This window comes from Ahaetulla prasina, chromosome 3, assembly GCF_028640845.1.
Source record: "Ahaetulla prasina isolate Xishuangbanna chromosome 3, ASM2864084v1, whole genome shotgun sequence".
Lineage (NCBI taxonomy): Eukaryota > Metazoa > Chordata > Lepidosauria > Squamata > Colubridae > Ahaetulla > Ahaetulla prasina.
Genome location: NC_080541.1, coordinates 220435716 through 220451893, shown reverse-complemented (window position 1 = coordinate 220451893; position 16178 = coordinate 220435716). Strand labels below are relative to the sequence as shown.

The following is a 16178-nucleotide window of genomic DNA, read 5'->3' as shown; positions in this document are numbered from 1 at the left end:
TTGTGCATCTTTTCAGTGTTAAGGTAGTATAGCAATCATCTGATCAAAATATCCAGGATCTGGTTTTCAATTTTTGAAAAGGATGGATATATATGAAAGGTATTGCCAGTACCCGGTTGGCGATTCATAGTTAAACATGCAAAACCATTTTCAAATCTGAGAAATAGATTGTTCCTTCATCTGGGCCAGCAACTAAACTAAACCTTCAGGAATATTTCAGATCTTCTCCATTTATTTTTTAGTCATGAGTACTTTTGATTTGTATTAAAGACGAGAATACCTTGTCATGACAAGATAGAATTGCTTCACAAAGTATACAGAATTTTTTTCCCCTTCAAGTGCAGGTGGTGGGTTTTTTCCCAGATCAACCACATATTGATACATTCGTTGCAGCAAGAATTAGCTGACCAGCTTGTCACCAGAGATTGGCATTGTGGGCTGAGATGACTAGCGGCTAGCTAGCCTGAGTCACCCATCCAACCTTTGTGCCTAAGACAGGACTAGAATTCATAGTCTCTTTTAATCACGAGATTAAGCTCTATTGAAATTCAACAGTTTAACCTTTAAACTATTTGCTATAACTTTTTACTTCATTCTTCTAAGTAGGTGTCCTGGTTTTCTGTTATTATAATGTATTATTTTCTTCGCACTGAAATTTGAATTGCTTTTAATCCCACATGTATTAGGGAACTGTATGCCATTGGGCAATTGGAGTGGAGGGACGGAAGGAAGGAAATATTCAAAGTTATTACAGCAGTTTAAAAGGAGAACTTCAGCATATATTCTGCAGTGATGAAAAGATATGAATGCCCCAAGAGACATTAAAACAGGGGTGTCCAAACTTGGCAACTTTAAGCAAAGCTGGCTGAGGAATTCTGGGAGTTGGAAGTCCACAAGTCTTAAAGTTGCCAAGTTTGGACTCCCCTGCATTAAAAGAACATCCTAAACAACTGATATTTCCAGAAAAAAAAATAGGCTCCCAAAATTGGGGTGGGTAATTCTGCATCACCTTCAGGTCTGAAATTTGACTGAGAACCTGGTTTCTGCCGGCTGCCTCTCTGCAGAAGTTAAGTGAATCTGCTTGGGAAAAGAATAGTAATTTATAAAAATTACTGGTATTAGTGCAATGTGAACAAATGAATGTATACACAGATCTGCATACTTCACTTTGAGATTTTATTTTGGTCTGGTCAGTCTCGCAGCCTCCTTTTTCAGTCTAAGAGACATGAAGACTAGAAGCAAACTGAAAAGTGTATTTCATGTCGGGTGGGCAAGACAGGATAAAAGAACCCATAAAGCAATAACTATTTTTTTTTAAATGACATTTTGGAATATGTGCTCTATTTTCTTCAGCGAATGGGTGGAACATCTTTTGCCCTTAAACAAAGAAGACATGCCAAAACATTTTCCACAATTATAGTTTAGCATAAAAGATAATGTGGTCTTGGCTGAGTTTCCAGGTCATCTGCTGGATGGAATGTTGATCCGCCCATTTTGATTCTTCACACGCTCGAAACTGTAAAGAGTACACAACCAACCAATCCTGATTGGATACAATAACAGAGTTGGAATGGATACTTGAGGTCCTCTAGTTCAGCCCCCTGCTCAAGCAGACCTTATACCATTTCAAACCAATGGCTGTCAAGTCTCAGAATCAGAATAAAGCTGGAAGGGACTTTGGAGGTTTGCTTCATCTGTTGTTATATTTTAACAATAACAACAGAGTTGGAAGGGACCTTGGAGGCCTTCTAGTCCAACCCCCTGCCCAGGCAGGAAACCCTACATCTCAGACAGATGGTTATCCAAAGGTCTTCTAGTCCAGCCCCCTGCTCGAGCAGGAGATCCTATACCATTTCAGTCAAATGTCCAGTCTCTTCTTAAAAACCTCCTGTGATGAAACGCCCATAATGTCCGAAGGCAAACTGTTCCATCAGTTAATTGTTCTCACTGTTACGGAGTTTCTTCTTAATTCCAAGTTGCTTCTCTCCTTGATTAATTTCTATCCATTGTTTCTTGTCCTGCCCCTCTGGTACACTACTGAAAAACCAGATTGGGGCTACAGGATTGGGGGGGGGGGAGGTGTTCTATGTCAATCGAAGCGATGGAGTCAAGTCAAAGGTTTGACACAAAAATATTACCTGCACTTTTCTTAAAAAGCCTCCAGTGATGGGGGCACCTACAACTTGAGAGCCAAACTTCGCCACTGAAGAGTTTGTGGAATTATTCGCGATCATTTCTCAGCACTATCACAAGGGGAATACTTTCCTTGCAAAGACATTCCTCCTTCACCGACCCTTACTAGTCAACACAAGACATCCGAATCATACCGGTTTTATATTGCGGAACTGCAAAAAATAATAAGGAACCAATAAGGCAGCACTCTTAATTCACACACACGTGTTGATCAGCGAGTTAAAAACAAACCAAACCAGGTTCTTAAGTTTCTTCTTAAAATGAGAATCTGAATGAGGGCAAAGGTGGCTGGCCAAAGGTGCAAAAAGTAGGACTTTGGGGCGGGGGGGGGGAGGGAGAGAAATAACAAAAACCCTCCAGAAGAGGCCATCAAAAAGCAAAACAAAACGAGCGTGAAGAAAACTTGTCTACTTCGTTAGGGAAGCAACCGCGGTACGAACAGCCGGGCCTAGGCCCTTTTCCCGCCTCTTCTTCCAGGAAAGTCTTGAGGGGGGGTGGGAAACTGACGAAAGCCCCCAAATGCTTTTGCTGGACAAGATAGCTTCTTACGAAGGGGGGCGGGGGGAGAAGGGAAACCCCTACACGACGACCGGTAAGAAGCCGCAGCTGTCAGCTGAGGGGAGCAAACGGAGGCCGGCGACAACGAAACGATATTCCGCTTTCTTTCGCTTCCCTCAGGGGCAGCCGAGACAGATTGTGGGCGGAGTTTAGCCAGAAAAGCGTCAGGCGCATGCGCATCCTTCCCTCGCTTCCGGCGTTCTGGGCGTTTGTTGCGGTTTTGTCCGTTAGGCTGCGGCCAAGAGGGAAAGGGGCGGGGAAGGAAGCGGGGGGCGTGTCCTCCGGCGCGCGCGGGGGGCCGTTTGAGCGGCGGTCGGCCGGGCTAAGCTGGAAGGTGGGCGTGGCTTCCTGCCCGGCCGGCCTCCCGTTGGTTGGTTGCTATGGCGACGGCGGGGACTTACCTGTTGTCCTGAGCGGCCGGGGCTGCTGGCCAGGTTGTCCCTCCTTGAAGTGACCCTCCTCGAAGGGGGCAATTGGAGGGCCCTGAGTTCGTATCCTGCTGCCCTACTCTTCCCTCGAGATGTGGGGGAAGGCTGTTGGACTCCCAGGAATGAGGGGCTGACGACCCTCCTCTCGTTCCCCTCTTACAACATTTCAAAACGAGCACTAACCCATAGTCTGCATAGGGCTTTTTCAAAGAGAGGGGGTGTGTGTGTGTGTGCAATCCTTTTTTGGGGGGAGCTTAAGTGCTTCCCCCCATTTCCATTGCTAGCCTAGAAATTTTCTCTGCTTTTCCCAGTTTTAAGACGACCCCTTCCACTGCCTTCCTTACCATTATTTGGGAAGGATTGGGGTGGGCGGCTTTGGGGGCATCTTTTCATTTCAAAAGGTTTTTGAAGAACGTGCCAGCCGTGCGGATGGCACCGATTGGGTTTTTTGGATGGTGCAGCTGTTCCCACTAGCTTTCCGCAGCTTGGGCATGGTTGTGCTGTGTTGGGAAGGGTTGGCTCTTCATAGAAGGATCCAAAAGGTGATTTTTTTGGGGGGTACGGCAAGCGACTTCCTTTCATAGTGCTTGCCCTTGATTGCAACCATTGCATAGTTTTTGGTGCACGAGTCGGTGCGGGATTCTTGGTTTTTGGATAGTCATTGGTCCCCAAACGTGGTGGCATTGGTATTCTTCAGAATCATGTCAGACACAACCCTCAAGGCGTCTGAAGCCTCCGTACCTCGGGCTGTCGTTACGGATCAAGCTGCTTCTGGTCCTGTTGTTGAAGGCCCCACCGATTCCTCTTTTGGTGAGCACAATCTTAGCTTCACCACCACAGACCTCAGCCTGGTGGAGATGACAGAAATAGAATACACACAGCTTCAGCATATACTCTATTCCCATATGGAGGCCCAAACAAATGAAAACGAAGTGGAAAGTAGGTTAAACTTGAATTGCTTCTCCACCAACAATGCTGCAAATCAGTCCCATTACCTGTCGTCATCTAGCAGTCAAGGTGGCTTCTCATCAAACAGCTCTGGAAACCAGTCTCTCTACCCCATTATCTGCCAGTCTGGCTTGACTTCTGACAGCAGTTTCACAGGGCCTAATCAATGTCTAGGGCATATTGACTTTCAAGAGCTAAGGATGATGTTGCTTAGTGAATCTAGCCTACCACCAGGCCAAGCAGAAAAAGCACCTAATGGGAACTCCATAGACATCAACGGGCAAAATTTAGTAAAATTAAAATATAGTGAAACCTCTGGCAGCATAAATAAAGAAAATGTAGTTGGAGAAACTTTAGCAGCAGTTCCTGAATCCAGAACCAAATCTGCAGTCCGTGTTCGGTTAGAAGACAGATTCAACAGTCTCCAGACTGAAATTCCCAGATGCCAAGAAACTCAAGAAACTGGAGTAGCCCTTAACAAGTGTGTTTCATTTTTGTTTTCTTTTAACATATTATTCAATTTGCTGGTAATATTGATAAATCAATAAAACCAGGGAATTGCTGAGGTTTGGACACATATTTACTATATGTTAACTATATATTGTTTTTTCCAGAAAGAAATTATCATCATACTATATTCAAGTTAATTATAATTGTATTTACCATCTGGTATACACATACAGCAAGGAATTTCAGCTCCCTTGGTTTTAAAAGTAAGGTAGTTATATTTAATTAAGGATGATTTTAAACTTCCATATGAATCCTTACCCATTTTAGTTGTGTGCTTTGGTTTTTAGAATAATGCAATCTTTTAACTGAATCGCTCCTAAGAGAGAGGAGCTGTGAGTGCTCTTTATGAATCTCTAATTCCCTGCATTTACAGGCATCTCTTAACACAACGGAGAAGTCAAAATGATGATGTACATGATGTAATGTCATTGTGCAAATTATGTCATTATGTAAATGCATGAATGATGCAAGTACATAATTTGCATTATTTGTGTGATGTCATGACAAGTGTATTGTGATTTGCCTTCTCCCTACAGATGCCTATGCCTGCACTAAAAAGATTTCTATGCCAATTTTGTCTGACCAGAAAACCAAACAGACTAGTTTATACTTGGATCCACCACCACAAAAGAAATCCCAAGATTCAGGTTAGATTGAGGATTAAAACTACATGCTGGAATAGCAAATGACTTCCATGTTGTTATCAAGACAACTGCATGGATGTGTCAAGGTCAACTCAAGGTAGAATTACTTCTGATTTCCAAGTGTGTGCTTTCTAAAGGTTTTATACTGAAAGTTTAGACTGATACTCAAAATTTGTCACAAGATCATTGGCTTCCAGTCCATGTATGCTGAAATCAATAGTCCTATAATAATTAGACATACTGTAAATTGCCAATGAATAATTTCACTACCAAATTTTCCTCATAAGAATATAATACAAACTTGGTTCAGATTCTAAATTGGCTTTTTTTGTGGTTCTTATAAAAGTTACTCTTTTTATTCATTGTAAAATACTAAGGGTGTGTTTTGTTTAAGATAAACCCACAATAGTGCATTTCAAGTGCTGTTATAAACTATTATTATCATATCCCAGAATTTTTTTTCTGAGTTTGCTTACTATTCACCACTCAGAGCCTAGTAATTCAGACAGGATCCCAACAGTATAAAAAAATTAAAAATGAATTAAAAACCTACTCTTTGTCTCCTCATGAATGTGACTACAAAGATAGCTTGTTTCTAGTTATCTGTTCAACTGAATTGATTGAACTGGTTGGGGAAATACCCTTTTCATACTGACTTTTGCACATTGACTATGAAATAAATGACACAGGCATCAAACTTTTTTTTAAACTCAAGACTCTATACATCATAATAGTTACATATTTATAGTTACACTATAAACATATAGTGACAAGAATGGGAAAAAACTTCAGAAAATCTGAAAAAGTGGGAACGCTTAGAAACTAGCTTGGAACTATGAGCCACTGTGGTGCAGTGGTTAGAATGCAGTACTTCAGACCACTTCTGCTGCCTCCCAGCTGCCTACAATTTGACAGTTTGATTCTCACCAGGCTCAAGGTTGACTCAGCCTTCCATCTTTCCGAAATAGGTAAAATGAAGACCCAGATTGTTGGGGGCAATAGGCTGACTCTGTAAACAGCTTAGAGAGGGTTATAAAAGCACTATATAAATCTAAGTGCTATTTCTATATAGGAAACCTTATCCACTCGAGCACTGAAAAACTAAAGTATCATGAAGGCAGATGTTTATAAAAATAAATTATTACTGCACTTCGTTACTCTTTCAAAAAGTTTAAAAAGCAAGCATGTTTCTTTGGATTAAAAAAGTGTTCTTTGTTAAACATCTAATCCGGATATATAGTCGGTGTATGTTTAACTAGTATTCTGAAGTGAACTATTAATGCAAAAAAATAAGGATTCATTTCTAAGCTCCATTCTTTTGTTAATCTCATTCATAGTTTAGTAACCCTCATTCGCCATCCTTCAGAAGCGATGGGTGTTCCTCTCCACCAGCAGCAGAACAAATGTACTGCTTTAGTGAAAAATAGGACCGCAGCTACTGCCACCACCGCATTGCAATTCACATGCCCGGTCTTTACGCCAAACACTGCTTCTCCTGTAACTGGAAACACCAATGCTGCACAAGCGCAGGTTTGTTCCTTTATTCTTTCTTTGATATTTCAGTTGACGCTTTACGTTATTCAGACCTCTGGAAGACAGTGCAGTTCATCCTCAACTGACGGCCACAGCTGAGCCCTAAATTTCTGTGAGAAATGTATCAAGTGAATTTTGCCCTTTTTTACCACCTTTCTTGCCTTCGCTGTTAAGTGAATCATTGCAGTTGGTAAGTTAGTAACCTGGTTGTTAAGTGAATCTGGCTTCCCTATTGACTTTGCTTGACAGACGGTCGCAAAAGGGGATCACATGACCCCTGGACACCACGACCATCATGAGTCAGTTGTCAAGCATCAGAATGTAATTCACGTGACCATGGCAGTGGTTGTAAGTGTGAAAAGCAGTCGTAAGTCACTGTTTTCAGTACCATTGTAACTTTGAACGGTCACTAAATGAACAGTTGTAAGTCGAAGACAACCTGTAATAGGGACTTACAATCTTGAGTTTTGAATCCTATAGATTTCAGTCACTTGTTGGGTGTTATTTGATGGAAGCAACAAATTTGGCCACCATACCAAAAAAACAGCAAAACTAAGTGGGAAAGATTTGAGGGGTGGCGGGGAAACCCAAAGTCATCTTCTTTGCTTTGTATCCTATCCAATCTATTTTCTTGCTTTCAAACTAAATTTACAATATTTACAAATTTAGGTGTTTTTTTTTCCCCTTTTCCATATAGAGCTCTGGAGCCAGTGTTGTAGAAACAGTCAAACATCAAGACCTTGCATTGCCTCGAGCTTTTTCTGTATGTTACCAGCAAGAAATTGAAACTAGCAAGCAAACCGTTGGTGCCCGAAATAAAGCTGTACCTGAGCATGTTTGGATTAAATTGGGAGGTAAATGGTGACATTTTTAAAAGGGGAATATTCTTTAACAGTACATTTCATGCAAACTGCGCCACAAATTATTTTTTTAAATATCTTTGGAAGATATGAAGAACTTATGGATGACCCTGGGAATGTTGTGGTATTAATGGATTTTACTGAAAACAATGTTTCTTTTTTTTAGTGCTTTGTTTGCATAGTACTAGAAAAAGCAACAGAAAATAATCAGAATTGAGCAAACTAAAAACTTTTCTTTTTCCTAGAGGGAATTTAGGTCAGTTCTCCAGACTCTACATACAGCACTTTCTTCCATATGTACAGTAGATAGGTGTATCTACTGCTGTTGAAGTCGGAAGCAACTGGAATCATAAGGTTTAACTATTGCATGATTAATTATGGTTATAACTTGCCAGACAGCAGAGATACATTTAAGGGGGTGTAATAATTTCAAATTGGCAGAGGAATTACAAATTAAAGGATAAATTATCACCTTTGGTTTTCACGCTGATTTTTGTCCTGCAGCAAGGCATTTCAATGGGAATATTAGAGATGCAATTTCTCTTAAAAATGACTTAATAGTTTTATTAAATTGAAAATGGTGGCGTAATTTCTATATCTGAAGTAGATATTTCGTTTAACATCCTGCTAAGATGCAACTGTATTTATATTTCCAAGATGCAGAAGTTTCTGCGGAAGAGTCAAATATTTATTTGTTTGTTTGTTTATTAGTTTGTCAAACATGTACAAGATAGCAGGTGCACTTATGCACGCCCCCTTTACAGACCTCTTAGGAATGGGGTGAGGTCCATGGTAGACAGTTTAAGGTTAAAGTTTTGGGGGATTGGGGAAGAAACCACAGAGTCAGGTAGTGCATTCCAGGCATTGACCACTCTGTTGCTGAAGTCGTATTTTCTGCTATTGAGTTTAGAGTAGTTTATCTTGAGTTTTTATCAATTGTTTGCCCCTGTATTGTTGAGGTTGAAGCTGAAGAAGTCATTGACAGGTAAGACGTTGTAGCAGACGGTTTGTGTAGTATGTTTAGATCAGACTGCAGTCGGCACGGTTCCAGATTGTCCAAGCCCAAAATTTCAAGCCTGCTGGCATAAGGGATTCTATTTTGAATAGAGGAGTGGAGTACTCTTCTCGTGAAATACCACTGGACCTGCTCAGTCGTGTTAATGTCTGATACCGAGTGTGGATTCCAGGCAGACGAGCTGTATTCAAGAATTGGTCTGGCAAAGGTTTGGTATGGCGTAGTTAGCAATACAATGTTGCCAGAGAAGAAGTTTCACAAAATTAGGTTATTAGGTTATATAGATATCAAGATAGTGTCCACAGCTGGGCGAATAAAACCCTACTACTTTTTTATAGGTGTTACAACAGATGTAAAACAGCTATTATTATTATTATTATTATTATTATTATTATTATTATTATTATTATTATTATTATTATTATTATTATTATTATTATTATTATTTGCATTTATATCCCGCCCTTCTCCGAAGACTCAGGGCGGCTTACACTATGTCAAGCAATAGTCTTCATCCATTTGTATATTATATACAAAGTCAACTTATTGCCCCCAACAATCTGGGTCAATTGTTGTCAATTGGGTCAAATCAATTGCATGAATGGATTGGAGGGGTTTGAAATGGTTAATGTTGCAGCTGCGGTCTGGCTTCTGGTCCTTGGTCGTGCTTCATGATCAGTGTGGGTTTGGATCTGCTTTCTGGGTGGATGTGTGGTGGTGACATCCTGTGTGGACCTCGTGAGTGTGGGTCTGGTGCAACATTAACCATTTCAAACCCCTCCAATCCATACATGCAGCAGACTGACACCCACTATGAAGATGTAGCACGACCACGAACACGAAGCCAAACAACAGCTATGCAGCTCACCAGCTCAAATCCCCCTGCAGCTCAGACTAACCTGAGCACAACCAAGCCCCCACCCAAAAAGGACACCCCCCCCAGCCAATCAGAGCACCAAAAAACCCCCATCCAATCAGAGCACAGCCAAGCTCCCACCCAATCAGTTCAAACCCCCACTAGCAGTTAAAAAGGAAGAAACAGCTGCAGTCACACATTGCTCCCAGAAGCACGAAGCTGAAGCCTGAAAATGACAAATGAGACTTGATCAACGTCGCCAAGACACATCCAATTTTACACGGGAGAAAACCCGAACAACCAAAGACCTATATACAAACACCGTGAAAACCTCAGAAAACAAATATATATATATATATATATATATATATATATATATATATATATATATATATATATATATATATATATATATATATATATATATATATATATATGTCTTTGGTTGTTCGGTTTTCTCCGTAAAATTGAAGTGTCTTGGCGACGTTTCGAAGTCTCATTCATCTTCAGCTTCAGCTGCTTCTGGGAGCAATGTGATCGCAGCTGTTTCTTCCTTTTAACTGCTAGTGGGGTTTGAACTGATTGGTGCTGGGGATTTGAGCTGGTGAGCTGCACTGCTGCTGTTTGGCTTCGTGTTCGTGGTCGTGCTACATCTTCGTAGTGGGTGTCAGTCTGCTGCATGTATGGATTGGAGGGTTTGAAGTGGCTAATGTTGCAGCTGCGGTCTGGCTTCTGGTCCTTGGTCGTGCTTCCTGATCAGTGTGGGTTTGGGTGTGCTTTCTGGGTGGATGTGGTGGTGACATCCTGTGTGGACCTCGTGAGTGTGGGTCTGGTGTCATTCCTCGTGTTAGGGACACGTTTGTCAATAAGGGCAGGTTTCCAAATGGCTGGTAGGCGGGAGGTATCATCTCGTTTGTTCATGCTGTGTGGCGTTTATCTCGATGGCTTCTCTGATTATTCTGTTGTTAAAGTGTTCAGTTTTGGCGATAGTTCTGGTCTTTTAAAGTCAATATCGTGTCCTGTGACTTTAAAGTGTTGGACCAGGAAGAAGTTGGTTCCTCTTTTGAATGAGTTCTTGTGTTCTTCAATGCGTGCACTTATTCTTCTGTTGGTTTGTCCAATGTATGTGGTGGGGCAGGCGGTGCATGGGATTTCATATACCCTTGATTTTCTAACTCAATTTTGTCTTTGGGGTTTCTTAGGATGGTGGATATTTTTGGTTTGTGCAGAATGCTGTCTTGATGTTATGTTTGTGGAGGATCTTGCTGATTCTGTCTGTGGTGCCTTTTATATATGGGAGGAGGGCTGTGCCATTTTCTTGCTCTCTGTCTTGGGTTTTAGTGGGGGTTCTTTTGGATTAGTTTGGTAATCTTATTTCTCTGGAATCCATTGGATGTTAGTACGTTTGTGAGAGTGTGTAGTTCGGTTTTAGGTGTTGTTCGTCAGCTAAGCATTTTGTTCTAGAGATGAGTGTCTTGGCTACGGAGTTGATCTGTGCTGGGTGGTGGTGTGAGAGTGCATGCAGATGGCGGTTTTCTCCACAACCACCTTCTGTATGGTCAATGTGAACCCCATCTCCAGACTGAGAACAAGAAAACAATGGTTTTAACTCTCCTACCATAAAACTCAATATAAAAGGCACCACAGACAGAATCAGCAAGATCCTCCACAAACATAACATCAAGACAGCATTCTGCACAAACCAAAAATATCCACCATCCTAAGAAACCCCAAAGACAAAATTGAGTTAGAAAATCAGAGTATATGAAATCCCATGCACCGCCTGCCCCACCACATACATTGGACAAACCAACAGAAGAATAAGTGCACGATTGAAGAACACAAGAACTCATTCAAAAAGAGGAACCAACTTCTTCCCTGGTCCAACACTTTAAAGTCACAGGACACGATATTGACTTTAAAAGACCAGAACTATCGCCAAAACTGAACACTTTAACAACAGAATAATCAGAGAAGCCATCGAGATAGAAAACGCACACAGCATGAACAAACGAGATGATACCTCCCGCCTACCAGCCATTTGAAACCTGCCCTTATTGACAAACGAGTCCCTAACACGAGGAATGACACCAGACCCACACTCACGAGGTCCACACAGGATGTCACCACCACACACAGATCAACTCCGTAGCCAAGACACTCATCTCTAGAACAAAATGTAGCTGACACAACACCTGAACCTCACTCTCACTGCATCCAATGGATTCCAGAGAAATAAGATTACCAAACTAATCCAGAACCCCACTAAAACCCAAGACAGAGCAAGAAAATGGCACAGTCCTCCCATATATAAAGGCACCACAGACAGAATCAGCAAGATCCTCCACAAACATAACATCAAGACAGCATTCTGCACAAACCAAAAAATATCCACCATCCTAAGAAACCCCAAAGACAAAATTGAGTTAGAAAATCAGTATATGAAATCCCATGCACCGCCTGCCCACCACATACATTGGACAAACCAACAGAAGAATAAGTGCACGATTGAAGAACACAAGAACTCATTCAAAAGAGGAACTAACTTCTTCCCTGGTCCAACACTTTAAAGTCACAGGACACGATATTGACTTTAAAAGACCAGAACTATCGCCAAAACTGAACACTTTAACAACAGAATAATCGGAGGCCCATCGAGATAGAAAACGCCCACACAGCATGAACAAACGAGATGATACCTCCCGCCTACCAGCCATTTGAAACCTGCCCTTATTGACAAACGTGTCTAACACGAGGAATGACACCAGACCCACACTCACGAGGTCCACACAGGATGTCACCACCGCACATCCACCCAGAAAGCACCCAAACCCACACTGATCAGGAAGCACGACCAAGGACCAGAAGCCAGACCGCAGCTGCAACATTAGCCACTTCAAACCCTCCAATCCATACATGCAGCAGACTGACACCCACTACGAAGATGTAGCACGACCACGAACACGAAGCCAAACAGCAGCAGTGCAGCTCACCAGCTCAAATCCCCTGCAGCACAGATTAGACTGAGCACAACCAAGCCCCCACCAACACAGGACACACCCCAGCCAATCACAGAAAACCCCATCCAATCAGAGCACAGCCAAGCTCCCACCCAATCAGTTCAAACCCCACTAGCAGTTAAAGGAAGAAACAGCTGCGATCACACATTGCTCCCAGAAGCACGGCTGAAGCCTGAAGATGACGAATGAGACTTAAAGCGTCATCAAGACACTTCCAATTTTACACGGGAGAAAACCCGAACAACCAAAGACCTATATACAAACACCCGTGAAAACCTCAGAAAACATATATATATATATATATACGTTTGTGAGAGTGTGTAGTTCGGTTTTTAGGTGTTGTTCGTCAGCTAAGCATTTTGTTCTAGAGATGAGTGTCTTGGCTACGGAGTTGATCTGTGCTGGGTGGTGGTGTGAGAGTGCATGCAGATAGCGGTTTGTGTGTGTTTTCTTCTGGTAGATGGTGTGTCCTAGGGAGCCATTGGGTTTCTTGTAGACTAAGACATCTAGGAAGGGAAGTTGGTTGTTAACTTCTGTTTCCATGGTGAACTGTATTTTGGGGTGTAGGCTATTGAGGTGTGTGAGGAAGTTTTCAAGTTTTTCTTTCCCGTGTGGCCAGATTATGAAGGTGTCGCTCATTATCTGAGCCAGAGTTTGGGTTTGTGATCAGATTTTTCTAGTGCTTGGGTTTCAAAGTGTTCCATGTAGAGGTTGGCAATGACAGGTGAGAGGGGTGATCCCATGGGTGCGCCTTCTATTTGTTTGTATTTTTGTCCGTTATAGATGAAGTATGTGTTGGATAGGCAGTGGTTGGTCAGATCTAGTATGTGCTTGGGGGGGTTATATTTGTTTTGGATAGCTGTCAAGGCTTCTTTGATTGGCACTTGGGTGAAGAGGGATATGACATCAAAGCTCACGAGTAGGTCGCTGGGCTGTAAGTTTTGTTTCTTTATGATCTCTATGAACTGGAATGAGTTTTTTACATGTGAGGCGATGGATTCTGCATAGGGCTGTAGTTGTTTGGCGAGAAATTTGGCTAGGTTTTGTAGAGGTGAGCCTATGGAGCTGACTATGGGTCTGAGTGGGGTTCCTTCTTTGTGTATCTTGGGGAGGCCGTAGAGCTTAGGGCATCTGGATGATTTCTCTCTGGGAATGATTCTTTGTTGGATTTCTTCGCTGATGGGGGAGGCTTTTATTTTGGATCTAGTGGTTTTTTCTAGGTAGGTGGTGGGGTCTGTTTTTAGGGGCTTGTATGCAGGGTCTTGGAGTAGGTTGGTTAATTTGGTTTGGTAGTCAGATGTGTTCATAACCACCGTGGCGTTGCCCTTGTCTGCTGGTAGGATTATTATGCTGGTATCTTTTTTCAGGTTAAGTAGTGCTGTCTGTTCCTCTTTGGGTAAGTTGCTTTTGGGTGGCTTGCTGCTGCAGAGGATGTTGGTGATTTCGAGTCTGATTTTGTTAGCGTCATCGGGGTTGATTTTGGTCAGGCTGGTTTCAACTCCGCATATAATGGTCTCAGTGGGGATGTATTTGGGAGTGACTGCAAAGTTGAATCCTTTGGAAAGGACATCGGTTTCAGCTTTGGTGAGGATCCTATCTGAGATGTTATGCACTGTTTGTTTCATGTGTTGCTGTGAGGGTGGAGGGTTTGTTTCTGGCGTTCTTGTAGTCTTCGGAGTTTGTTGGTGTGCGTGTCTGTCTTGAGGGTGGTCTGTTTCGCCTCCAGACCGCAAGTTGTTTATTTGTCCCAAAGTGCCGGGTGCATCTTGTTGCTGAGTTTGAGGTGAAGTGTGAGGAGATCTTTGTTGATTTGATCTAGGAGGAATCTTTTGTGTGAAGTTCATTTCTGATTAAGGCCAATTCTGTTCTTTTAGGATGCGTTTGGTGGCTGCAGAGTTGGAGTGGAATTTCAATTGGAAGCATTTGGGGATTAAATTTTCATCCTCAGTTTCAGAAATCAGGTCACATAAAATGGAAGCTCTTTGGACTTCTAGTTTTCATAGGTCCTGGTCAGATGGTGGATTTCCTCCCGTAGAGGTGCAATATTTGTTTTCTGAGGTTTTCACGGTGTTTGTATATAGGTCTTTGGTTGTTGGGTTTTCTCCCAAAATTGGTGTCTTGATGACGTTAGAAGTCTCATTCGTCATCTTCAGGCTTCTTCAGTTCTGGGAGCAATGTGATCGCAGCTGTTTCTTCCTTTAACTGCTAGTGGGGTTTGAACTGATTGGGTGGGAGCTATTGTGCTCTGATTGATGCTGTGCCTGATTGGCTGGGGTGTGTCCTGTGTTGGTGCTTCTCCTAACCAGCTGCAATTTGAGCTGGTGACCACTGCTGCTGTTTGCATACAAGCCCCTAAAACAGACCCCACCACCTACCTAGAAAAACCACTAGATCCAAAATAAAAGCCTCCCCATCAGCGAAGAAATCCAACAAAGAATCATTCCCAGAGAGAAATCATCCAGATGCCCTAAGCTCTACGGCCTCCCAAGATACACAAAGAAGGAACCCCCACTCAGACCCATAGTCAGCTCCATAGGCTCACCTCTACAAAACCTAGCCAAATTTCTCGCCAAACAACTACAGCCCTATGCAGAATCCATCACTCACATGTAAAAACTCATTCCAGTTCATAGAGATCATAAAGAAACAAAACTTACAGCCCAGCGACCTACTCGTGAGCTTTGATGTCATATCCTCTTCACCCAAGTGCCAATCAAAGAAGCCTTGACAGCTATCCAAAACAAATATAACCCCCAAGCACATACTAGATCTGACCAACCACTGCCTATCCAACACATACTTCATCTATAACGGACAAAAATACAAACAAATAGAAGGCGCACCCATGGGATCACCCTCTCACCTGTCATTGCCAACCTCTACATGGAACACTTTGAAACCCAAGCACTAGAAAAATCTGATCACAAACCCAAACTCTGGATACAGAGAGACACCTTCATAATCTGGCCACACGGAAAGAAAAACTTGAAAACTTCCTCACACACCTCAATAGCCTACACCCCAAAATACAGTTCACCATGGAAACAGAAGTTAACAACCAACTTCCTTCCTAGATGTCTTAGTCTACAAGAAACCCAATGGCTCCTAGGACACACCATCTACCAGAAGAAAACACACAAACCGCTATCTGCATGCACTCACACCACCACCCAGCACAGATCAACTCAGAGCCAAGACACTCATCTCTAGAACAAAATGCTTAGCTGACGAACAACACCTAAAACCGAACTACACACTCACAACGTACTAACATCCAATGGATTCCAGAGAAAGATTACCAAACTAATCCAAAAGAACCCCCACTAAAACCCAAGACAGAGAGCAAGAAAATGGCACAGCCCTCCTCCCATATATAAAAGGCACCACAGACAGAATCAGCAAGATCCTCCACAAACATAACATCAAGACAGCATTCTGCACAAACCAAAAATATCCACCATCCTAAGAAACCCCAAAGACAAAATTGAGTTAGAAAATCAAGGAGTATATGAACCCATGCACCGCCTGCCCCACCACATACATTGGACAAACCAACAGAAGAATAAGTGCACGATTGAAGAACACAAGAACTCATTCAAAAAGAGGAACTAAC

General features: G+C 42.3%; 1 protein-coding gene across 1 annotated transcript in view; it reads left to right on the top strand.

Annotated features, from left to right (window-relative positions):
* Positions 1-3880: 3880 nt before the first annotated feature.
* TCFL5 (transcription factor like 5) overlaps positions 3881-16178 on the top strand; it is a 32711-nt gene continuing 20413 nt past the window's right edge. The window contains exons 1-3 of the mRNA XM_058178008.1: positions 3881-4608; positions 6619-6811; positions 7512-7668. Of these exons, the coding sequence (XP_058033991.1) occupies positions 3881-4608; positions 6619-6811; positions 7512-7668 (1078 nt within the window). The remainder of the gene's footprint in view (positions 4609-6618; positions 6812-7511; positions 7669-16178) is intronic.